The 17,901-nt window shown below is 36.5% G+C and overlaps 2 protein-coding genes across 2 annotated transcripts; both read left to right on the top strand.

The window, feature by feature from the left end:
- Nucleotides 1-172: 172 nt before the first annotated feature.
- LOC105214233 (transmembrane emp24 domain-containing protein B) lies at nucleotides 173-1,634 on the top strand. Its single transcript, XM_011187544.3, has 4 exons — nucleotides 173-485; nucleotides 569-832; nucleotides 974-1,141; nucleotides 1,205-1,634. The coding sequence occupies exons 1-4, from the start codon at nucleotides 258-260 to the stop codon at nucleotides 1,259-1,261; spliced, it is 717 nt and encodes a 238-aa protein (XP_011185846.1). The 5' UTR covers nucleotides 173-257; the 3' UTR covers nucleotides 1,262-1,634.
- Nucleotides 1,635-8,549: 6,915 nt separating this feature from the next.
- Nucleotides 8,550-17,786, top strand: LOC128921763 (DNA-binding protein D-ETS-3-like). Its single transcript, XM_054229930.1, has 4 exons — nucleotides 8,550-8,614; nucleotides 15,484-15,852; nucleotides 15,917-16,254; nucleotides 17,683-17,786. The coding sequence occupies exons 1-4, from the start codon at nucleotides 8,550-8,552 to the stop codon at nucleotides 17,784-17,786; spliced, it is 876 nt and encodes a 291-aa protein (XP_054085905.1).
- Nucleotides 17,787-17,901: the final 115 nt, after the last annotated feature.

Genomic DNA, 17,901 nt, shown 5'->3' with positions numbered 1-17,901 from the left:
AATCAAAATAACCACTTTTTTAGATTTTAATAAACAAAACAAAGTATTCGGTTCATAAAACAGTTGCTGGCAACCCTTACGTTTACAACAGCACCGCAGCTGTCAAAGCGACATTGCACTGATTTCACTGATTTGTGTACTTAACCTTGTTTTTGTTGTTGCTTCGTTTTGCGCTTGTCATTCGTTGTTTTGGCCGCAGCGCTTACAGCAGGCGAGCAAGCAAGCAAATCAGAAACAGTGAAAGTCAAAACAAAAAGATGAGTTTTTTGACGTGGCACACAAGTTTTATACTATCGGCATTTATTTTAATTTGTTTCTTAACATTCACTACATCGAATGATGAAACTACACAGGAAATCCATAAGCCATGGTATGAGAATCTGCCAGCGGTAGCCATGGATTATAAGGTGCACATTGACGCTGGCAAAGAGGATTGTTACTTCCAATATGTGCAGGCGGGTGCCACATTTTACGTTTCGTTTAGCGTAAGTTCGGCAGTGCAGCTGTTTGGCAAAACTATTTTTGAGTAGTACTTTAACTGATTTGTCCGTGATTTCTTAATATTTAGGTTGTGCGCGGTGGTGATGGCATGGCCGGCTTTGCAGTGCGTAATCCAAAGAATGAAATTGTGAAGCCATATCAGTGGCAGGCCACTGCTGACTATACCGACCAAGTATCGCCTGGTGGCTACTACTCTGTATGCATTGACAATCAGTTCTCACGTTTCGCCGGCAAGTTGGTAAACATTTACATTACAGTCGTGAAATATGATGCGTGGGACAAATATGCAAAGGAAATTGAAGAGCTCCAGTTGAATATGCAAAATTTCACAGTAAGTAAACGAATTCGTTGGTTATAATTCTTGTAGGCACTCAGAAGGTACAAAAAATAATATAGTTAAAAAATGAGATTTTTTGTGCTTACGACTTTATTAAGACGAATGGAAGTTATTAATTCCAAATACAAATTTTAGGTTTCTATCGGCACCGTGGAGCGTAACATCAACGACATGTTGTCCTACCAGTCCTATAGCCGAAATCGTGAAGCGCGTGATTTTGCATTACTCAACGATAATAACGGTTACATTCAAACATTCTCCATCTGCCAAATTGCGGTCATCATTGTGGCATGTTCCATACAGGTGGGTAACATTTAAAGTTTTTTTTGTTTTTAAAGTACTAATACTAAATATTATATATTTTAGGTCTTTTTCGTGCGCAAACTCTTCGATGTCAAGCTGTCATCGAAATCACGCATTTAAATTGTAGTAGCTTCCATTAACTGCCACTTTCAGCATTTAACTTCATTTGTTGCTACTTAAGCTCTTGTACTACGAACAATTAACTGGATTTCTATTTTTTTTCTCACTGTATTTATGTAACTAAACACTACCATTTTTTGCACTAGAAAAATTCCATTTTGCCACTTATTTACATTTCGATGGAAGGAGGAATTAAAAAAGACTTGTTTAAAACATTCTTTGAAATTACGTATTAATTTAATGTGCTCTTTTTTGACAGTTTATCATATAAATGTTCATATACTATATATATTTTTTCAACTTAATATGTATGTAAGGAAGAATGTGTGTATTTTTATAAAATAAAAGAAGTCGTATGAAAAAGGAAAATAAACATTTATGTCTATATTGTTGTCAAATATAATTTTGAGGAATGTTGCCAAACATGAAGGGTATAAATCCGAATTCGTTCCAATTATGTAGCGCTGCCGTGACACACGGAATCATTTTGGTTGGTTAGGTTCGGTTAGGTTAGATTGTTAAGCTGTTTGCCAAAGGGAAATACACGTAAACAATAAAAGAAAATCCTAGATTAGCAATTATGAGTCGACAAAGCGCCCTGAACCTATTACAAATCTGCAGAGATTTTTAATAAACTATTTCGCGAGCTTTTTAGAAAAAGTGATATTCGAGAAATCTTTTACTTGATTTCGTAAAGGTGGGACATTCCAGAAGAAAGTTATGAGATGATTGCAACTCGTCCTCCTCCTTGCAGTTTCAACAGCTAGCATACGGTAAGATTTAGATTTAGTATGGATGCCGATGGGACAATGGCAAGTAAAAACCCCTACGACTAAGGAGGTAAGCTTTACTGAGGGCGAGGAGCTCGGTAGACCTCCGGTCAGTATATTAAAACAAAATTATTTATTTATTTATTTCAATGTTAAATTAGGGGTTTCCCCTTTCTTAATATCGTTGCAGTATTGACTCCTGTGGTTTCATGAATTCCGATTTTTTATGTACATACATACATTCATATGTAGATAAATGTAGTTATTTTTAAGGAGAATTTTTATTTATAAATATTATCAAACAGTGTTGACATGCTTTGTTTCATAAGTTTTATTCATAACTTTTCTTACGTTATTAAAAATCGAAAAAATATATTTTTACAAAAAAAAAAAAAAAAATAAAAATGTCATATAACATATTTTTGGTCTAAAATTAATTTACAAACATTTTTTTTAAATTATTTTGTAACATTTTACGATTGAATTTTTTTCAAGAACACAATATCACGGCCATAATTTATTAATAATTTAAATTTAATATATTTTAAAAAAATTTCTAATTTAAAGTCGAAATGTATACGGTGTATCTTACAAATGTACACGATTCCCATTAAGTTCAGAAGTTATTTATTTCATAAAAACTATTTTAAAGTAAAAAAGTAATATTTTTTAAATTTATTGTATTTGTTATTAAAAATTTTGACAATAAAAATTGCTGTAAATATTTAAGAAATCACACCACTGTACTCTTGTTATTGTAGACAGTAAAAAGTTAAGATATAATTAAGCACAGTGTGTCTTAAAATTGAACATGAACACTATTTTGGTGCATTTTTTTATCAAATCTGTTGGTCAGCTGCTACATGGCTAAAAAAAATCGGTTAAAACATTTTTATAACAAGTAAGGAAGGTTAGGTTAGGTTACTCTGGCAGGCTACAACGCCACACATAGACCAGTTTTGATCCCTTGTGAAACCAGATGGAGTGCCGTCACTTGGTTAATGAGGAGTAGTCATCCTTTAGGATGCCAGCGCTTGTTGCGAATTTCCAAAGGCTTTGTGGCTTTACCAACGAAATCTCCTCCAGATTAACGTACTGTGCAGCCCCCAAATGCTGAAGCCGTTGTCTTGATAATGCAGGACATTCACAGAAGAGGTGCTCCATTGTTTCTCTGGTGCCTTGCTCTTGACATTTCCTGCAGAAGGCCTAATTTCGGGTGCCCGAAATACTCTCGCAAATTATTTATTTAATTCTATTAATATAACAATTTGACTCACATATTCGGCATATATATGGTATAAGGTCCATTGAAAGTTTGAAAACTTTCCTCTCACTTTCCGCATGGAGATATATTATTAGAAGAAACATATTCCCTTTGAATTTCTTCTAAATATCAGTGAAACTTATCTATATTTTCGATATATAGGGTCTTGAAAACTTATGGACCGATTTCGACGATTTTTAGAAGGGCGATGCCACTTTTTAAATGCAGTATGTTTGCAAAGTTCTATTCCGATATCTTCACTAGTCGACTTCACTCTTCGACTTCAAAGTTCTGGTATGTGGGAAGTAGGCGTGGTTGTGATCCGATTTGAACTATTTTCACAACATATCATTGGGAAGCTGGGAAGATATTATAAACCGAATTTCATTGAAATTGGTTGAGTAGTTCCTGAGATATGGTTTTAGACCCATAAGTGGGCGGAACCACGCCCATTTAAAATTTTGTGTACCATTTTGTGTGAAGCTCTTCAGTACCATCTCTATAATGAAATTTAAGGTTTCTGGTGATTTTCCTTACTGAATTGAAGCATTTTTAGTAGTTTTCAACATAACCTTTGTATGGGAGGCGGGCGTGGTTATGATCCGATTTTCTTCATTATTGGATTGTATAACGTAGTACCGAACAGAAACGACTCTTGCAAGTTTCCTTGATATAGCTTTAGTAGTTTACGAGATATGTACAAAAAACTTAGTAGTGGGCGGGGCTACGCCCACTTCTCCAAAAAAATTACATCCCCTTCATAGTACGATCCTTTGTTATAGCTTTATTTATAGCTTAGTTATAGCACTTTATGTGTTTTCTGTTTTCGCCATTTTGTGGCAGTGGTCCGATTACTCCCATCTTCGAACTTAACCTTCTTATGGTGCCAAGAAATACGTCTCCAAAGCTATAATACTCTCTTTAGCAACTTTTGTTGCGAGACTACAAAAAGAAATGCAATAATTCTTAAAAGAAATCAACAAATCTCGGTGATATATAGAAAATTTTCTCGAAATATTTTTTTTACACATTAACAACTGCATGGCAATCACCACAGTCACTGTAGAGCTTCAACTAATTACTGCAAAGCCATTGCTTGCTGGCAGCTTCAACCCCCAAAGGACGAACGCGGGAGTATGAAGCGCGTAAAGTGCGTAAACTCCGCCTATAATGAAGAGATAAAAACACAAAATTGTGGCTGTGGAGGTGTATGCGTGCGCGACCGAGTGTGTGTTGGTGTGGTTGCTCATCCGCTCGTTGGCTGGCAAGCGCATTTTGTACGCTTATCAGCGTTGCGCGGCGCATGCGCTGCTCGTACATTTATACTAACTGTATATTGTATGTACATATGTTTATATGGGAAAGTTATCTATGCAGAGGGTTAACATCCGTCGCATCCTTACAAGGATAAAATAACAACAACAACAACAAAATTATAACAAAACCTAGTAGGAACAAGCAGCAACAACTGCGGTTTCTGGTTGCGATTATCTTGCTGGTGGTAAGAGCACTCGCAATGGCAGCAGCTGAAGCAGCGATGATGGCGTAAAAACAGAGACGATACCAAACAACAACAAGCGCACCAAGTTGTGGGAGGAGTATGCCAACCAACCGCAAATGCCAGAACGATGGCATGCAGCGCACCAATGCGAGTATGTGTGTGCGTGTGTGTTGTTGTGGCAAGTAAGACGCCATCTTAAAACGAAATGGATGATCTACTAGATGCAAGTGTGTATATATGTATGTACATATATTTATATGTATATGTATATATAGAAGCTTGTCGTCGCTTTGCTTTGTGTTGCACGATGTATACTAGAAGTTGCAACAACAAACACTTAACAATAACTTTAGATAAGCGCTTTGAGCGTGAACACAAGCATTAAATATATTTAAAAGTCAACTACAACAACAAAAACAAAAGTAAAAGTGTACAAATTGCGGCCGCCGCGTCAAAAAAATGCTGCGCAACCGCCGCTGCGGCGCATAATAATGTAAATTAACGTTATTTTGCGGTTAAAACTCACCGCCCTATGCTGCTGCAACAACAACAACAATCATCAAAAACACTAAGAGTTGCAGCAGCAGCAGCAGCTACCCGAGTCATCGCTACCACCGTCGCCGCCACAGCTGCAACCGCAGATGCAGCGACCACAAATCCTAACGGCGCTTCATATACTCGTACACACACTCGCCGACAATATAATATTCAAAGAAATTACAAACCACATATAAAAATCACTAAGTACATTTATCCTTCTACGCGAGTGTCTGTGTGTGTTGCGCGCCGCTCAGCGCTGCTCATCAGGACGAGTTAGAGCAAATAAATAACTAATAGTGCATGGCAGTCGCATAGCGTTGCACGTACGGACAGTGTGCCAGTTAGTCAGTTACCGTTAGGCGAGTTGTACCAAAACAAATCATAGCAAAATTCATACACAAACACACACACACACCGGCCAAACAAACTAACGGCATGACAACTATCAAACGCACACAAACAGCAAGTGAATGCCAATAGATTTTCACGCACGCACTCACATACACAGTTATAGGGTGCTAAAGTCCTGGAAAAATGGCGTTTCGGCTATAGTACATAGTGTGTTGAAAGTGATACAAAATCAAAATAAGCGAAAAGTGCGAAGAAGTTATTGAGACGCGCTTGTGTGTCAATGCGGCCAGTAGGTGGACGCTTTTAAATCAAATTTGGCGGCTAGACTGTATTTTGGCAATTGTCGTGGTTGGCGCGTTTGAAAATATATAAAGAATTGTAGAAAAAAACGAGTGTTTAAATTATGGAAAAATAAATATTTATTGCAAACGACACTTTAAAACACCGTCGCTTGGCTTCGATTCGAGTTCGTTTCATGATCAGATTTGCAATTAACTTTACGGTCTATTCATGAACAATTTTCGGTTTCCTTCAGACGACGCTGTCGAATTTTATGGCCATATGTACATGTGTGTGTGTGTGAGTCCACCAAAATATTGTGTTTACGGAAATAATTGATTTCGAAAGTGAAACTATAAAAACAATATTAATATGCTATATCAGCATTTTTATGGAAAACTTCGGTGAAACTGTTGCGCCAACAATAAATACATATATATTGAGAGTCCTTTGTGATAAATATAAACAAATATAGTAAACAGAAAGAGTAAAAACTTTAAAATATCGTGTAAAAAACTTTACAGTTGTTCTCTTGCATTGCTGACAAATTCTCACATCCGCTTTACAACCTGTGTTAAATCAAAAATGGCGACGGCAAGCAAATTTGTATGTTACGTATACGCTACGTTGAACTGCGCTAAACAGATGCAATTACATTTAAATACAGTATTAAGAATGTGTTAATGCAAAAAAAGGTTAAATTGTCAACAATACAATTAGATAACAAATGAACATAATAGAGAAAAGTGAAAACTTAAAAAAAAATTCAAGAAAATTTTTGTAAAAATTCCGCTGGAAAATAACCAAATAATTTAAGTACAAAATATGCAACAATTTTTAACAATATTTAAATAGTTAAAATAATAAAAAAATATGTTGTGTCGAATATGCTAAAAATTAAAATTCAAAATCTATTAAATGCATAATATTATAACATTGTAAAAAAAATCGAAATCGCAGTGGCAGCGTGTTTCTTTGTTAACTCGTTTAAGTAAATCACATCAATATTAGGTAAAGTATAATAACCATTTTATGAAGTAATATGTAAATACAGCTAATAAATATAGGAATTTTATAATTTTTTTCTTATTTTTGGAATATCTTTGATGATCAAGTTAAAGCTTACTACTATTAGGTCTACAACTTTGCTTCCGCCATTTTTTTGTAAATTTCAGTTTTTTTTGTATAAAAACGGTTACAAATGTCGATGAGCCTCAGCCGCACTTTTCTTGGAATTAAAAAAGAAAAGCAAAATCTCCCGCAAATGTCGAGAATTCGGCTTAAAAAGTGACATTTTCAATTGAGAATAAGTTTGGGATGCAAACAGATCTCTACAAATATTTTGTTGGGTTAATGTTGACACAAATGTCCAAGATCGATATAAAACGATTTAATCGATTTAATCGACCAGTGCTTGACCCTAGAGACATCTATTGAAAAACGGCGGAAGCAAAGTTGTAGACCTTAGTGTACTTTTCCCAATACATACTTATAATAATTATATCAATAATTCCTTTTGTGCTGAATAAGTGTGTAAAAGTTATCGAACTGAAACATATTTAACGTCCACACTTTTTTCTTTAAAATTTTGAATAAGCTTTTCTGTAAAAAAGTTGCAGTAACCATCGTCTAGATAGCACATAATGCGGCAATACAATTTTCTATTTTTTTGCTCCTTTTTTAGCTCCTTTTTTACAATCGCAAGGTGCTATCACCGCCCAGAACAATCTATAAAAGTTTACATAATATTCTGAATTATTAATCCGCTTTCTGCATTCATCTTCTGATGGATAACGGCCGCAAGAACTTTTATGATTATTTTATGCAATTTGTCTCAAAATTCGCTAAAAATATTAATTTCGGAATAAATAGAAATAAGAATTGTGTAAAGTTTTTGTTGAGTATATGGACTCTAAAAGACGTTAATCGTTTCAACAGTCCAAGATCTCGTATTGGCAGACCACTGATTGAAGGTACGCTTTACGTATAGCTGAGGCAGTAGTATCTTAACAAACCGCACGATCTGCTTAAAATATTGGATATGGGAAAGCTGTCCGCGTGTTAGGTGCTACATTTGCTCATTCCGAACAACAAGCGTAATTTTGAGAACACTTTACAGCAGTAGACGCTGTTCAAAGCAAATCCAAAGGAGATTCTGAAAGTAGTGACAGAAGAAATAGTGGAAGAAGGTGAACCTGCTCCGAAGGCTGCAAAGGTTGCCCTATCGGCCGGATGATGACGTCTTCTGTGCTTCAACAGGGGTGTTCTAAATCGTCTACCTAGAAAATGCAAAAAGCCGGATTAACGGGCCGATTCAATTTGAGTTTAAAAATGCGGACTCTCAAAAAAGGGATGATGATACTCTACTTGGTATGAAAAAGCAAAGTGGCAACAAGCGCCACTTTGAGACCACTTTACAACAGTGTTAGACGCTGTTAACGTTCAAAGCAAATCCGAAAGTGATTCTGAGAGCAGTGATCGCCACTACTTCATGCCAGAAACCAACAAGCAGAATAAACAGTGGGTTTCCCCGGTGAACCCGCTCCCAAGAAGGCAAAGACTCTCCTATCGGTCGGATAGGTGATGACTAACGTCTTCTGTGCTTCACAAGTTGTGATCTACATTGAGTACCTAGAGAAGGCAAAAAGGTATGACGGATATCAGGCCCGATTCGACATCAAATTAAAAAAAAAACAGCATCATTTCGAGAAGAAAAAAAGAATGATTAACCCACAGCTCCACCACCCCACAGCCCCACCACAGTGCTCAAATTGGTCTTATCTGCATCATTCACCGTATTTGAATGATTTGTCTCCGTGTGACATCCTTTTGTTTCCAATTTTTATATAGTAAATCGCCTCACAGAAATATGAGTCGAATGAGGAGGTTATCGCCTTACTTACTTTGCAGACTAAAAGAAACTATGCTGAGACATAAAGCGCCACTTTTATAAAATATTCGTTTTTGTTGACTATGTACTTATTGGACTGACTGGTCTCGTTTATCAGTTGACTAAGATTGTAATTTCACAGTGTTAGTGAGTTCGTTCCGTAGATTAACAAGACAAGAATTAATTTCTTTTTCTGGTGAAATATAAAATAGAGGTCTTTTGGTCTGATTGATTCACTATTTTTTCTTTGGAGACTATTTGAAAAGGGGCTTTCTATATTAATAAGAATCACATAAAACGCAACTCCCACACTAAATAAAATATTTCACCAGTATTATATAGTCATAAAGCAGCTCTTAAAAATTAACCATATAATTCACAGTAATCTGATATGAATACAAATAATCCCATAATTTGTTTATGCTACCACCCACTTGATGGCTGCTTTGGCACACGACTGCCTTTTAAGTGTCATAAAACTGAGATTACAAACCATTAAGGCGCTGCCACCGAAGCGTCGTTGTTAATTAAAAATAAAGTGCACTGATTAAATAGATGCTGTGTTGCAGAGGGTGGCAGTGCATACACCTTCCATGTGCGAAAGTACGAATTGTAGGTTGGCTTTTCGAACGCCAAGGAGTTGCACCAAACAAAAAAAAGTGATAATGATGTAGAAACATATTTTTTGCGTTTATCGAGCCGCAACAATCACACCGTCAACCACCGTCTTAGCCGCCACCCAAGCAGCCAGCGACATCTCGTTACGCAACACGCGCTAAGCCATCCGCCAGCAACATCCGGTGCGAACGGCGATAGCAGCCGAACACATTAGCTGCCGTATGACCATTTTGCTGCCGCGGTATCAAATACACTCCATCCCTCCTACGAGTATAGCGCTTTCACTGTTTGTTGGTATTGGCTGTTGGCTGATGATACATGCTCGTGCTTTAACTTTTCATTGCATATACTCTCATATAGATATGTATGAGGAAGGGATGGGGTATGTGGGATGGCAGAGGCGTGTGTAGGCCGTTTATTATAATGTCAAATACTTCATTTTGCATAGAAAGTTTGTTGTTTCGCTCGCTGTTTGTAAATATAATGTTTATTCTCTTCATTGATGGTATGACGTTACAAAGTTGTTATCGATAGGTCTATTGAAAAATATTGAAAATTGTGTTATCTTTCAATGAATAAATGTTGCGTTGGTCGCTTTTGAGTTTGAGTAACCTATAAAAAGTATCATGTTTCTGAATGCAATGTATGTAAGGTTGCTCCACATTGAAGAAAATGCGTGGAATTAGGCTCTTTAATAGCATTACGATGGAATAATAAAAAAAAAAGTTATAAATTATACGAGTGCAAACGCTGGGTATCGCTATAATGATAAGATCCAATGACAATAGCAAGGTTTTTGGTACACAAGGATATCCATATTTTGTGCACATAACGGTTGTTTTTAGTTATATAACTACTTAAAAAACAGGGGTAATCCGTCCCGAGTTCTCAAACTGCTCAGTTCAAGAGTTAAGAATTCTTACTGGTTTCCGTTTTGGCCCAAGAAACGGTTATTAAAAGTTTTGAAAAGTAAAACTATGGATTTAGGTGTCTAGCGGAATCGCAGGAAATTGCGAGGCTAATGAGGTTATCCTAGCTACGTCAGTTAACCTAGTTACGTCAGTATCACATGTAGAAGATTGGGAACAGAATCAGCACTCTCGTTTTGTGTCCGCCCATTGAACTGAGCAAGCGATGAACAGTCACTAGCACCTTCGCTGTCTTAAGATCCTATTGTCCTAAGCATAACGTCTAGTGAACACTTTGACTTCAGTATACTTAATCTTCCAATAGTCATCGGGGTTCTAACTAACCATAGTTCCATCAGGATGCATATGGCCAGACTAAAAATTCTACCAAACGCTAGCTGCAGTAGCTAAATGGAGGAGCACGATTTGGATGCATCTCAACTTTCCTGCTGGAATGCACCGCCTTTGCGAGATCTAGACAAACATTTTTTGGATCTTACTTTTTTGAACTTCCTCGCGAATTAGCGCATATACTCGTAGAAGTAAAAAACGTCTGCAGATTTGAAGCAGGTTCTATGCGCGTAGCTGATTATTAAATCGAAATATGGGTGCAAATTTTTGGCGTCACAAAGGATTGCCTTTTATAATCTAAGTATTTCCTATTGTGGGGTACAGCCATAGAACCTAAGCTAACCTAGGACTATAACTGTGGCAAGTTGGATTCGGTACCAAAAATTGGTTAATTCTGAGTACTAGATCGTCTATATTCTCTAAAAATATGTTTTTTTACGCAGTATTGATATGCGATGAATTGGTGATATTTCAAAATATGCTCGTCCTTCCATAAACAATATCACACTCCCTGTTGTATTTTTCACAGAGAAAATATTCTTATTAAATCTTTCATTTACTAAGCTATCATTTTATTGGTCTTCGGTAAGATGCTCATAATACTGTATTAACTAAGACTGACTGCTGTAGCTCTGAAAGTAGAAATATTAGCATAGAACTTTAAAGAAAACTCAAAAAAAAAAAATAAAAAAAATTCCTTTTAATTTTCAATAAGTATTTGTTATACCTACGATATACCTTCTTACTAGCACTTACTAGTATAATTAGCGCTATAAATTTTGCGAATAATTCACCCAGATCCATCCAGTTGTAGTATACGATTTTTGGAGACATAAATCAAACAACTACCAACATCCGATGATATCTCGAGCACAAGCAAATTTGAATATGAACAACAACAAAACATTGAAACAACAAACAAATACGTCGACAGACCAACAAATTTCTGAACACAAGTACTATACATATAATTTGTTTGTGAAACCCATCTGCATAGGGAAGTCGAAACGTTAAGCCCTACATGAAAAGCATACAGCGGATACAAGATACCCATTGAACGCATTGCATCTGCTTTGTCTCGAACTTGAGTAATACTACGAGTATATGTGAGGTTATGTGCGTTCGGCAAAGCCATTCAGAAAACCAGTGTTCGCTATTTGCCTAGGTGGGTGGGCGTTTCGCTTACATTGACCAGTTGAAATAGAAATTTACGCTCAAATAGTTGCGAACGAAATATGAGCGGACACACAAGTAACTGTGTACATGGATATGTAAATATTTCAAAGCTACAATGCCCATTGTAAATAACTAACTATCGATGCATTGTGTAAATTCAAATGGAATACCGTTGCTGGGTGCTGGCTTCTATCGTAAAGTGGACCCACCTCACAAACAGGATAAAGCATTCACCTACGCATTATAGTTATGCCGTAAATTCGGAATGCCCATAAATTATACGCATAATTTATGCAGCAACAACAACAATAACAATGCAAAATGTACAACAACAATACATTGTGGTAGCGAGCGAAGAAACAAATAATTATTTTAGTGCGCCAACGACAGCTGACAGTTAACGAAAATATGAGCCGTGAATGGTTACAACGAGCAGGTATTTCCAAAGATATGGTATATGCGAGTTCAGACAGGGCCGGTCGGAAATATCACTGGGCATCAACTTGAATATGTCACTCTGTGATGATTTTATATTAAAGAAAAAGAAATTATGTTTTATAAAATTATTTCGACCGGACCGTCCCGGCTGGTATTGGAATAAATTTCCAGTTGACGGACCCAATTTTCGATCATTGACGTTGTTCCGGAGTAAGTCTGTTCATTGTGTATTGAATGAATTGGAGTTAGTCTGTTCATTATTTAAACTGAATATAAATCAAGTAATAGCTGTCAAAAAGACCTACTATGAGAAAGATATTGCCTCATTGACCAAAAGTCCAAAAGTATGATTTATGTACAATAGTGATATACGATGACTTGCTGATCTTTCAAAAGATCGTCGTTGATCAGAAAACAATATTATACTCACAGGTCTATATCTGACAGGAAAGTGGTTCTATTTAAATCTATAATTTCTTTAAGAAGACCTTTTCCGAAAAAAAATGTAAACTAAGATATTTGGGCTGTGTGCTCGCTCTTAAAGCAGACATACTTATATAGGAAATCAAAGAAAACTCCAAAACAAAAATTTAAAAAAACATCCGAGTCGAAAACAACAGAGCTTTAAAAGTAGTCGAGTGTATAAAGATTCTTTCATTTAAATTTTTTCCTTACAGGTGCTTTTACAAGTACATCTATCTCTTAATATAGACTTATACCATTATGTATAACTATGTATCCCTCCATAACAGGCAGCCTATTTATCTCTGCTAGATTTAATAGCTGCTACATAATTATTTGCGAATATACCTTGGCATACATATAGGTAGGTATACCTTAATGCACTATGGGGGAGTATAGCACGAAAATTACGCTTAATTATATCTGTAACGGTACACGCAGTTATGAATAATAGCGCTACAGTTATGTATTTGTATATATCAAATGTAGGAGTATGCGCATTCGCTATACATATATGGCTGCCATTTATCAAATACAGACGCATTTAAATACAGAAAATGTGATTTATGCATTGTATTTATTCTCGCGGAATTGCAATACATTGTAAGCTGGCTGGCAATTAAAGTTGCAATTTAAATTTCGCAATAATTGCAGTCATAATTTGAAATTCAGACAATTATGTAGGAAAATTTATTCTTGAGAAATACTTTAATATTTTTTTTTTTGGTGTGCTTAAAGTACTGGCAAAATAGTATTTTTAGTTCCGCTAGTAATAAATAATAATAAATGAATATTTTTGTTATACTATTTGCACACGATTTATGTGTTCATATGACCTTTGAATGTGTAATGAGGTGAGATTAATGTTATGAGAATTTTGTAATTGTGTTTTGAAATTTAAAAAAAGACATACGGCAATTTTTTTTTTAAATAATAAATTTAATTTATAAAAAAATAAAAAAAATATTTAGATCTTCATATCAAACTAGTAATCTCCGATTTCTTCGGATGTTTCGTAAAGTCCACTTCTTCGTCTTAAGTTTTCAGTATACATAAGCCATATATCAGTATTCCTTCAAAAATAATTTACTGTTATACTCGTTGTTAAACGTCCAATACACAGCGACCTCTATTTCTTCCATGAAAACATGCAGAGAAAAGCCTGAAAGTCATCTGTGCGGTGTAGGTGAATCCCGAAATTCTAGTGGTGTAAAATATCTTCGTTCATTATTGAAAGAAATATTTTTTTTTAACCACGACTTGTTTTCATTTATCCGTATCCGTCTTTGCTTCGAAGTATATATTATTACATTATACGGCAGAAACGATTTTTTACTGGGTATTGGACCAAACTTCTTCTTAATTCAGTCGTATATAAAACTTATTTGATAGAAGTTATAAGGGGTCCAATATTTTTCGGTATACAAATTTTATATTTTGTTCGAAAATTAAACTTTGATTTTTCATAGGATCTGTCATATAAGCTTGACCGAAGAGTTTTCTACACCATTGAATCAAGAGGAACATTTAGATTGTATTGGATTTTTAGTAGATATGTCCCATAATTTATAATATTTATACTCTCCCAACAAAGATGCTACGAGATATGGAAATAAAATTTGGTATGACGGATCACACTATGAAGGGGCATATTTGTATGTAATTTTTTAGGGGAAGTGGGCGGGTCCCCGCCCCCAAATCGGTTATTTGTATATATCTCGCAAACCAATTAAGCTATATAAACCAAACTTTCTGCAGTCGGTTCTCCTACGTAACCCACCATACACTATGAAAATAGTTGAAATCGGATAATAACCACGCCCACCTCCCATACAAAGGTTAGGTTGAAAATTACTAAAAGTGGGTTATCTCACTAACCAAAAACGTCAGAAACACTAAATTTCACATAAGAAATGGCAAATGGAAGCTGCACTCAGATTTTTTTATAAAATGGAAAATGGGCGTGGCGTCGCCCACTTATGGGTCAAAAACCATATCTCAGGAACTACTCTACCGATTTCAATGAAACTTGGTTTGTAACAGTTTCCTTAGATCCCATTAATATGTTGTGAAAATAGGCCAAATCGCTTCATAACCACGCCTACTTCCTATATACCAGAACTTTGAAGACGATCTGAATCGTTAACTTTACAATATATAAAGTAAACACTAGTGAAGAAGAAAGCAGAACTTTTCACAAATACTACGTATCTAAAAATCGCCGAAATCGGACCATAGGTTTTCAAGGCCCCATATATCGAACATGAGGTCCTCGATACTTCTAACCTAATATTAGGGTTTCCAACTTTCAATGGACTTAATACAATATATATGACGAGTATGTGGTCAAATTATGTATTATATAATATAAATAAAGTTAAATAAATAAATTGCGAGAGTATAAAATGTTCGATTACACCCGAACTTAGCCCTTCCTTACTTGTTTTTTTTTTCAAAGTCCTTTTTTCGAAAAGTCCTAAATTCGCAATTCGAATAATACACTTTTTTACCTTTGACTCAATCTCCCGGAAAAAATTAGTTTGTTCCAATACCCAGCCAATTGTTGTACAGTGTTTTGTAAGCAATTTTATTTTCAAAATTTATAATTTCGAATTTATAGTTGAAACCGTTTATTACTGACAAATACTAATACAATTTCCTCTCTTCTAACTAGACTCAAGTGGACTGCAGGTGTACCGCCACCAATTCAGCACCAGCCGCAGCAACAACAGCTTGAATACGCCGACAGCTTGCAGCAGCATTGTCAGTACGAGCGGCCATTACCCCACGAGCATACATACGCCACCGTCATGTATGAGAATTCCTGTTCATATCAAACCGCGCTCGATTTGAAGCGCGTATCACCACCGACACTGGCGCAGGTGAAGACCGAAGACTGCTTGACGCTCGGTCAATGTTCACCCGATTGGTCCACATACCGCTTCCATCAGTCCACGTTCGAGCAGCTGAAACAAAGCGTTGAGAAGGCGAAAGCGGCATTGCAAGATCGCAGCAGTTTCTTTGGAGCGTCCAGCGCATTTAGGTGAGTGCAAATGAAAAGTAACAGTAAAATATTTTATTAATAATATTTTTTCAAAATTTTTTAGTGACATTTACTCAACGCAACGACTGAGCGACACACTCGGCGACACGCTGCCCAATGTGCAGCCGTCAAATGGCGGCAATTGCATCGGCATTGTGCACAATAGCGGCGGCATAAGCGGCAATTCAGTGGCGAGCACGCCGAGTCTGGTGCTGAACGGTAATTGCATCACCACCGTCTCATCGGCCACAACGGGGCAACGCTATCGTTTGGATAGCCTACAACCGGTGACCGGTTGTTCACCCGTCTCACAGCATGGCGTCATCAGCGCGAGCAGTGCGCCGCCACCACTGACACCCGGCGCGCTCGACACGGTCGGCGTGGTGGACAGCAAGTCTAGAGGTAAGTTGGGCCAAAGAAGACATCAAATTTTTTCAACAAAAATTAAAAAATAAATAAAATAAAATAGTAGTAAGGATATGTTAATATTTTACTTACTAAACACAGGATGTGCATTTCCTCGGTAGCAAAAATAAAATAAGCGCGAGTGAAAAATTTCACTTAACTACAACTTTAATGTATGCAAGTCGCTCTAAGGATGTTTTTTTTGTTACCGAAAGGATGTTTGTAGTTACGTGAATTTGTAGGATCATAATTTGCTAATTCAATTTCCACTAGCTATTTTTGCTATTTTCTAAAAATAGTCTTTGCTTCAATTTTTGTTTTTCTCCAATAAAGAGGCCACTCGAAGGTCGTCGTTACACTGGCTGCCAAAATTGTAAAAACATCATTATACTCGCTGCCATCATTTTTTTGCCACTGTTTTTGTGATGAATTTGCGCCAAACATGCAAACCGCGAATAACACGGACATTTCACATTTAAAAAGCCTACAGACACGGGCCGTACAACCACTTGCCACCGCGCACCGAGCCGTGTGTGATGGTTCTATTTATGGCGCTGTTTGAGACTGCAACAACAAACAAGTGAAAAGTTAACTTGCAACAAAATCACTTAACTCGTACGAGATATATAAAAAAGCAATACAAATTCTGAAAAAAAATATTGCAAAGTATGAGAAGGGATACTTGTAGGCATGTTCTCCAGCACATGAAGTGCTTCGGCGCTTTTTACCTCCGTGCCACTCACTTGCAGCAATAAAGCGGTCAAGCCATCACTTGGCCATGTGTCCTCGCGTACCTCACGGCTTGACTTATAGGTTTCATCCGCTTCATACAAAGACATCACTCCGGGTCAACACTACCCATGTTTGTTCAGAGTGTGAATCTCGGGCGTGACAGTCCGCGGTTTATCACCTTCAATTGGTTTGTCCACTTTATTTTATTATTTAAAATATTCATATATTTGGGCAGTAAATTGTAAATAACGGTTTATTTTTTTTACTTTTTTTCTTTGTCATCTGTTGCACTCGTAACACCTCAATTTTTACTGTTGAGTCAAAGTTAAATATTTGTTTCGCCAATTCAGAACTGCCTGACAACACGATATATTCCTTGCTATCTATCTTCCTTCCTTGGCATGGCAAAATTAGTTCTAAATGTCTGCTAAGTAACAGTATCCTAATCAAGCTCAACGGATTTATCATGGTTAGGTTTGGTTGGTGGTAGTAAAGTAAATAACGAAGTGATAATTTGCACATATTCAATCGTCCCTATGCTCCTTACAGGAGTAAAAGAAATATACGATATTTGCTTGTACATATAATCGCGGTCAAAAAGCGTCTTTCCGTAAACGTTACTTAGCCTTATGTAGCACTACTTCGATATTTCAATCAGAGCTGAGAACACAAAACTCCTCCAGTTCCCTTTAGCCTTTATCACATGTCAAGAGCCGGCATGTCCCAATGCACTTGGTCCTTCCAATGAGTGCGAGAGCGATCTTGCTTCCGTTGTGCATCCAAAGATCTCGAATTGAAGCAGCTTTTCGCTGGATTGTCATCTTCCATCCCAATGGCAGGGACTAACCAGTGTGTTTGTTGGATTTTTATGTACTTAACTATATCCATGCCGCCGTAGAGCTCATACATGAG

This window comes from Zeugodacus cucurbitae, chromosome 4 (genome assembly GCF_028554725.1).
Source record: "Zeugodacus cucurbitae isolate PBARC_wt_2022May chromosome 4, idZeuCucr1.2, whole genome shotgun sequence".
Classification (NCBI taxonomy): Eukaryota; Metazoa; Arthropoda; class Insecta; order Diptera; family Tephritidae; genus Zeugodacus; species Zeugodacus cucurbitae.
This window is presented reverse-complemented; position numbering and strand designations above follow the sequence as displayed.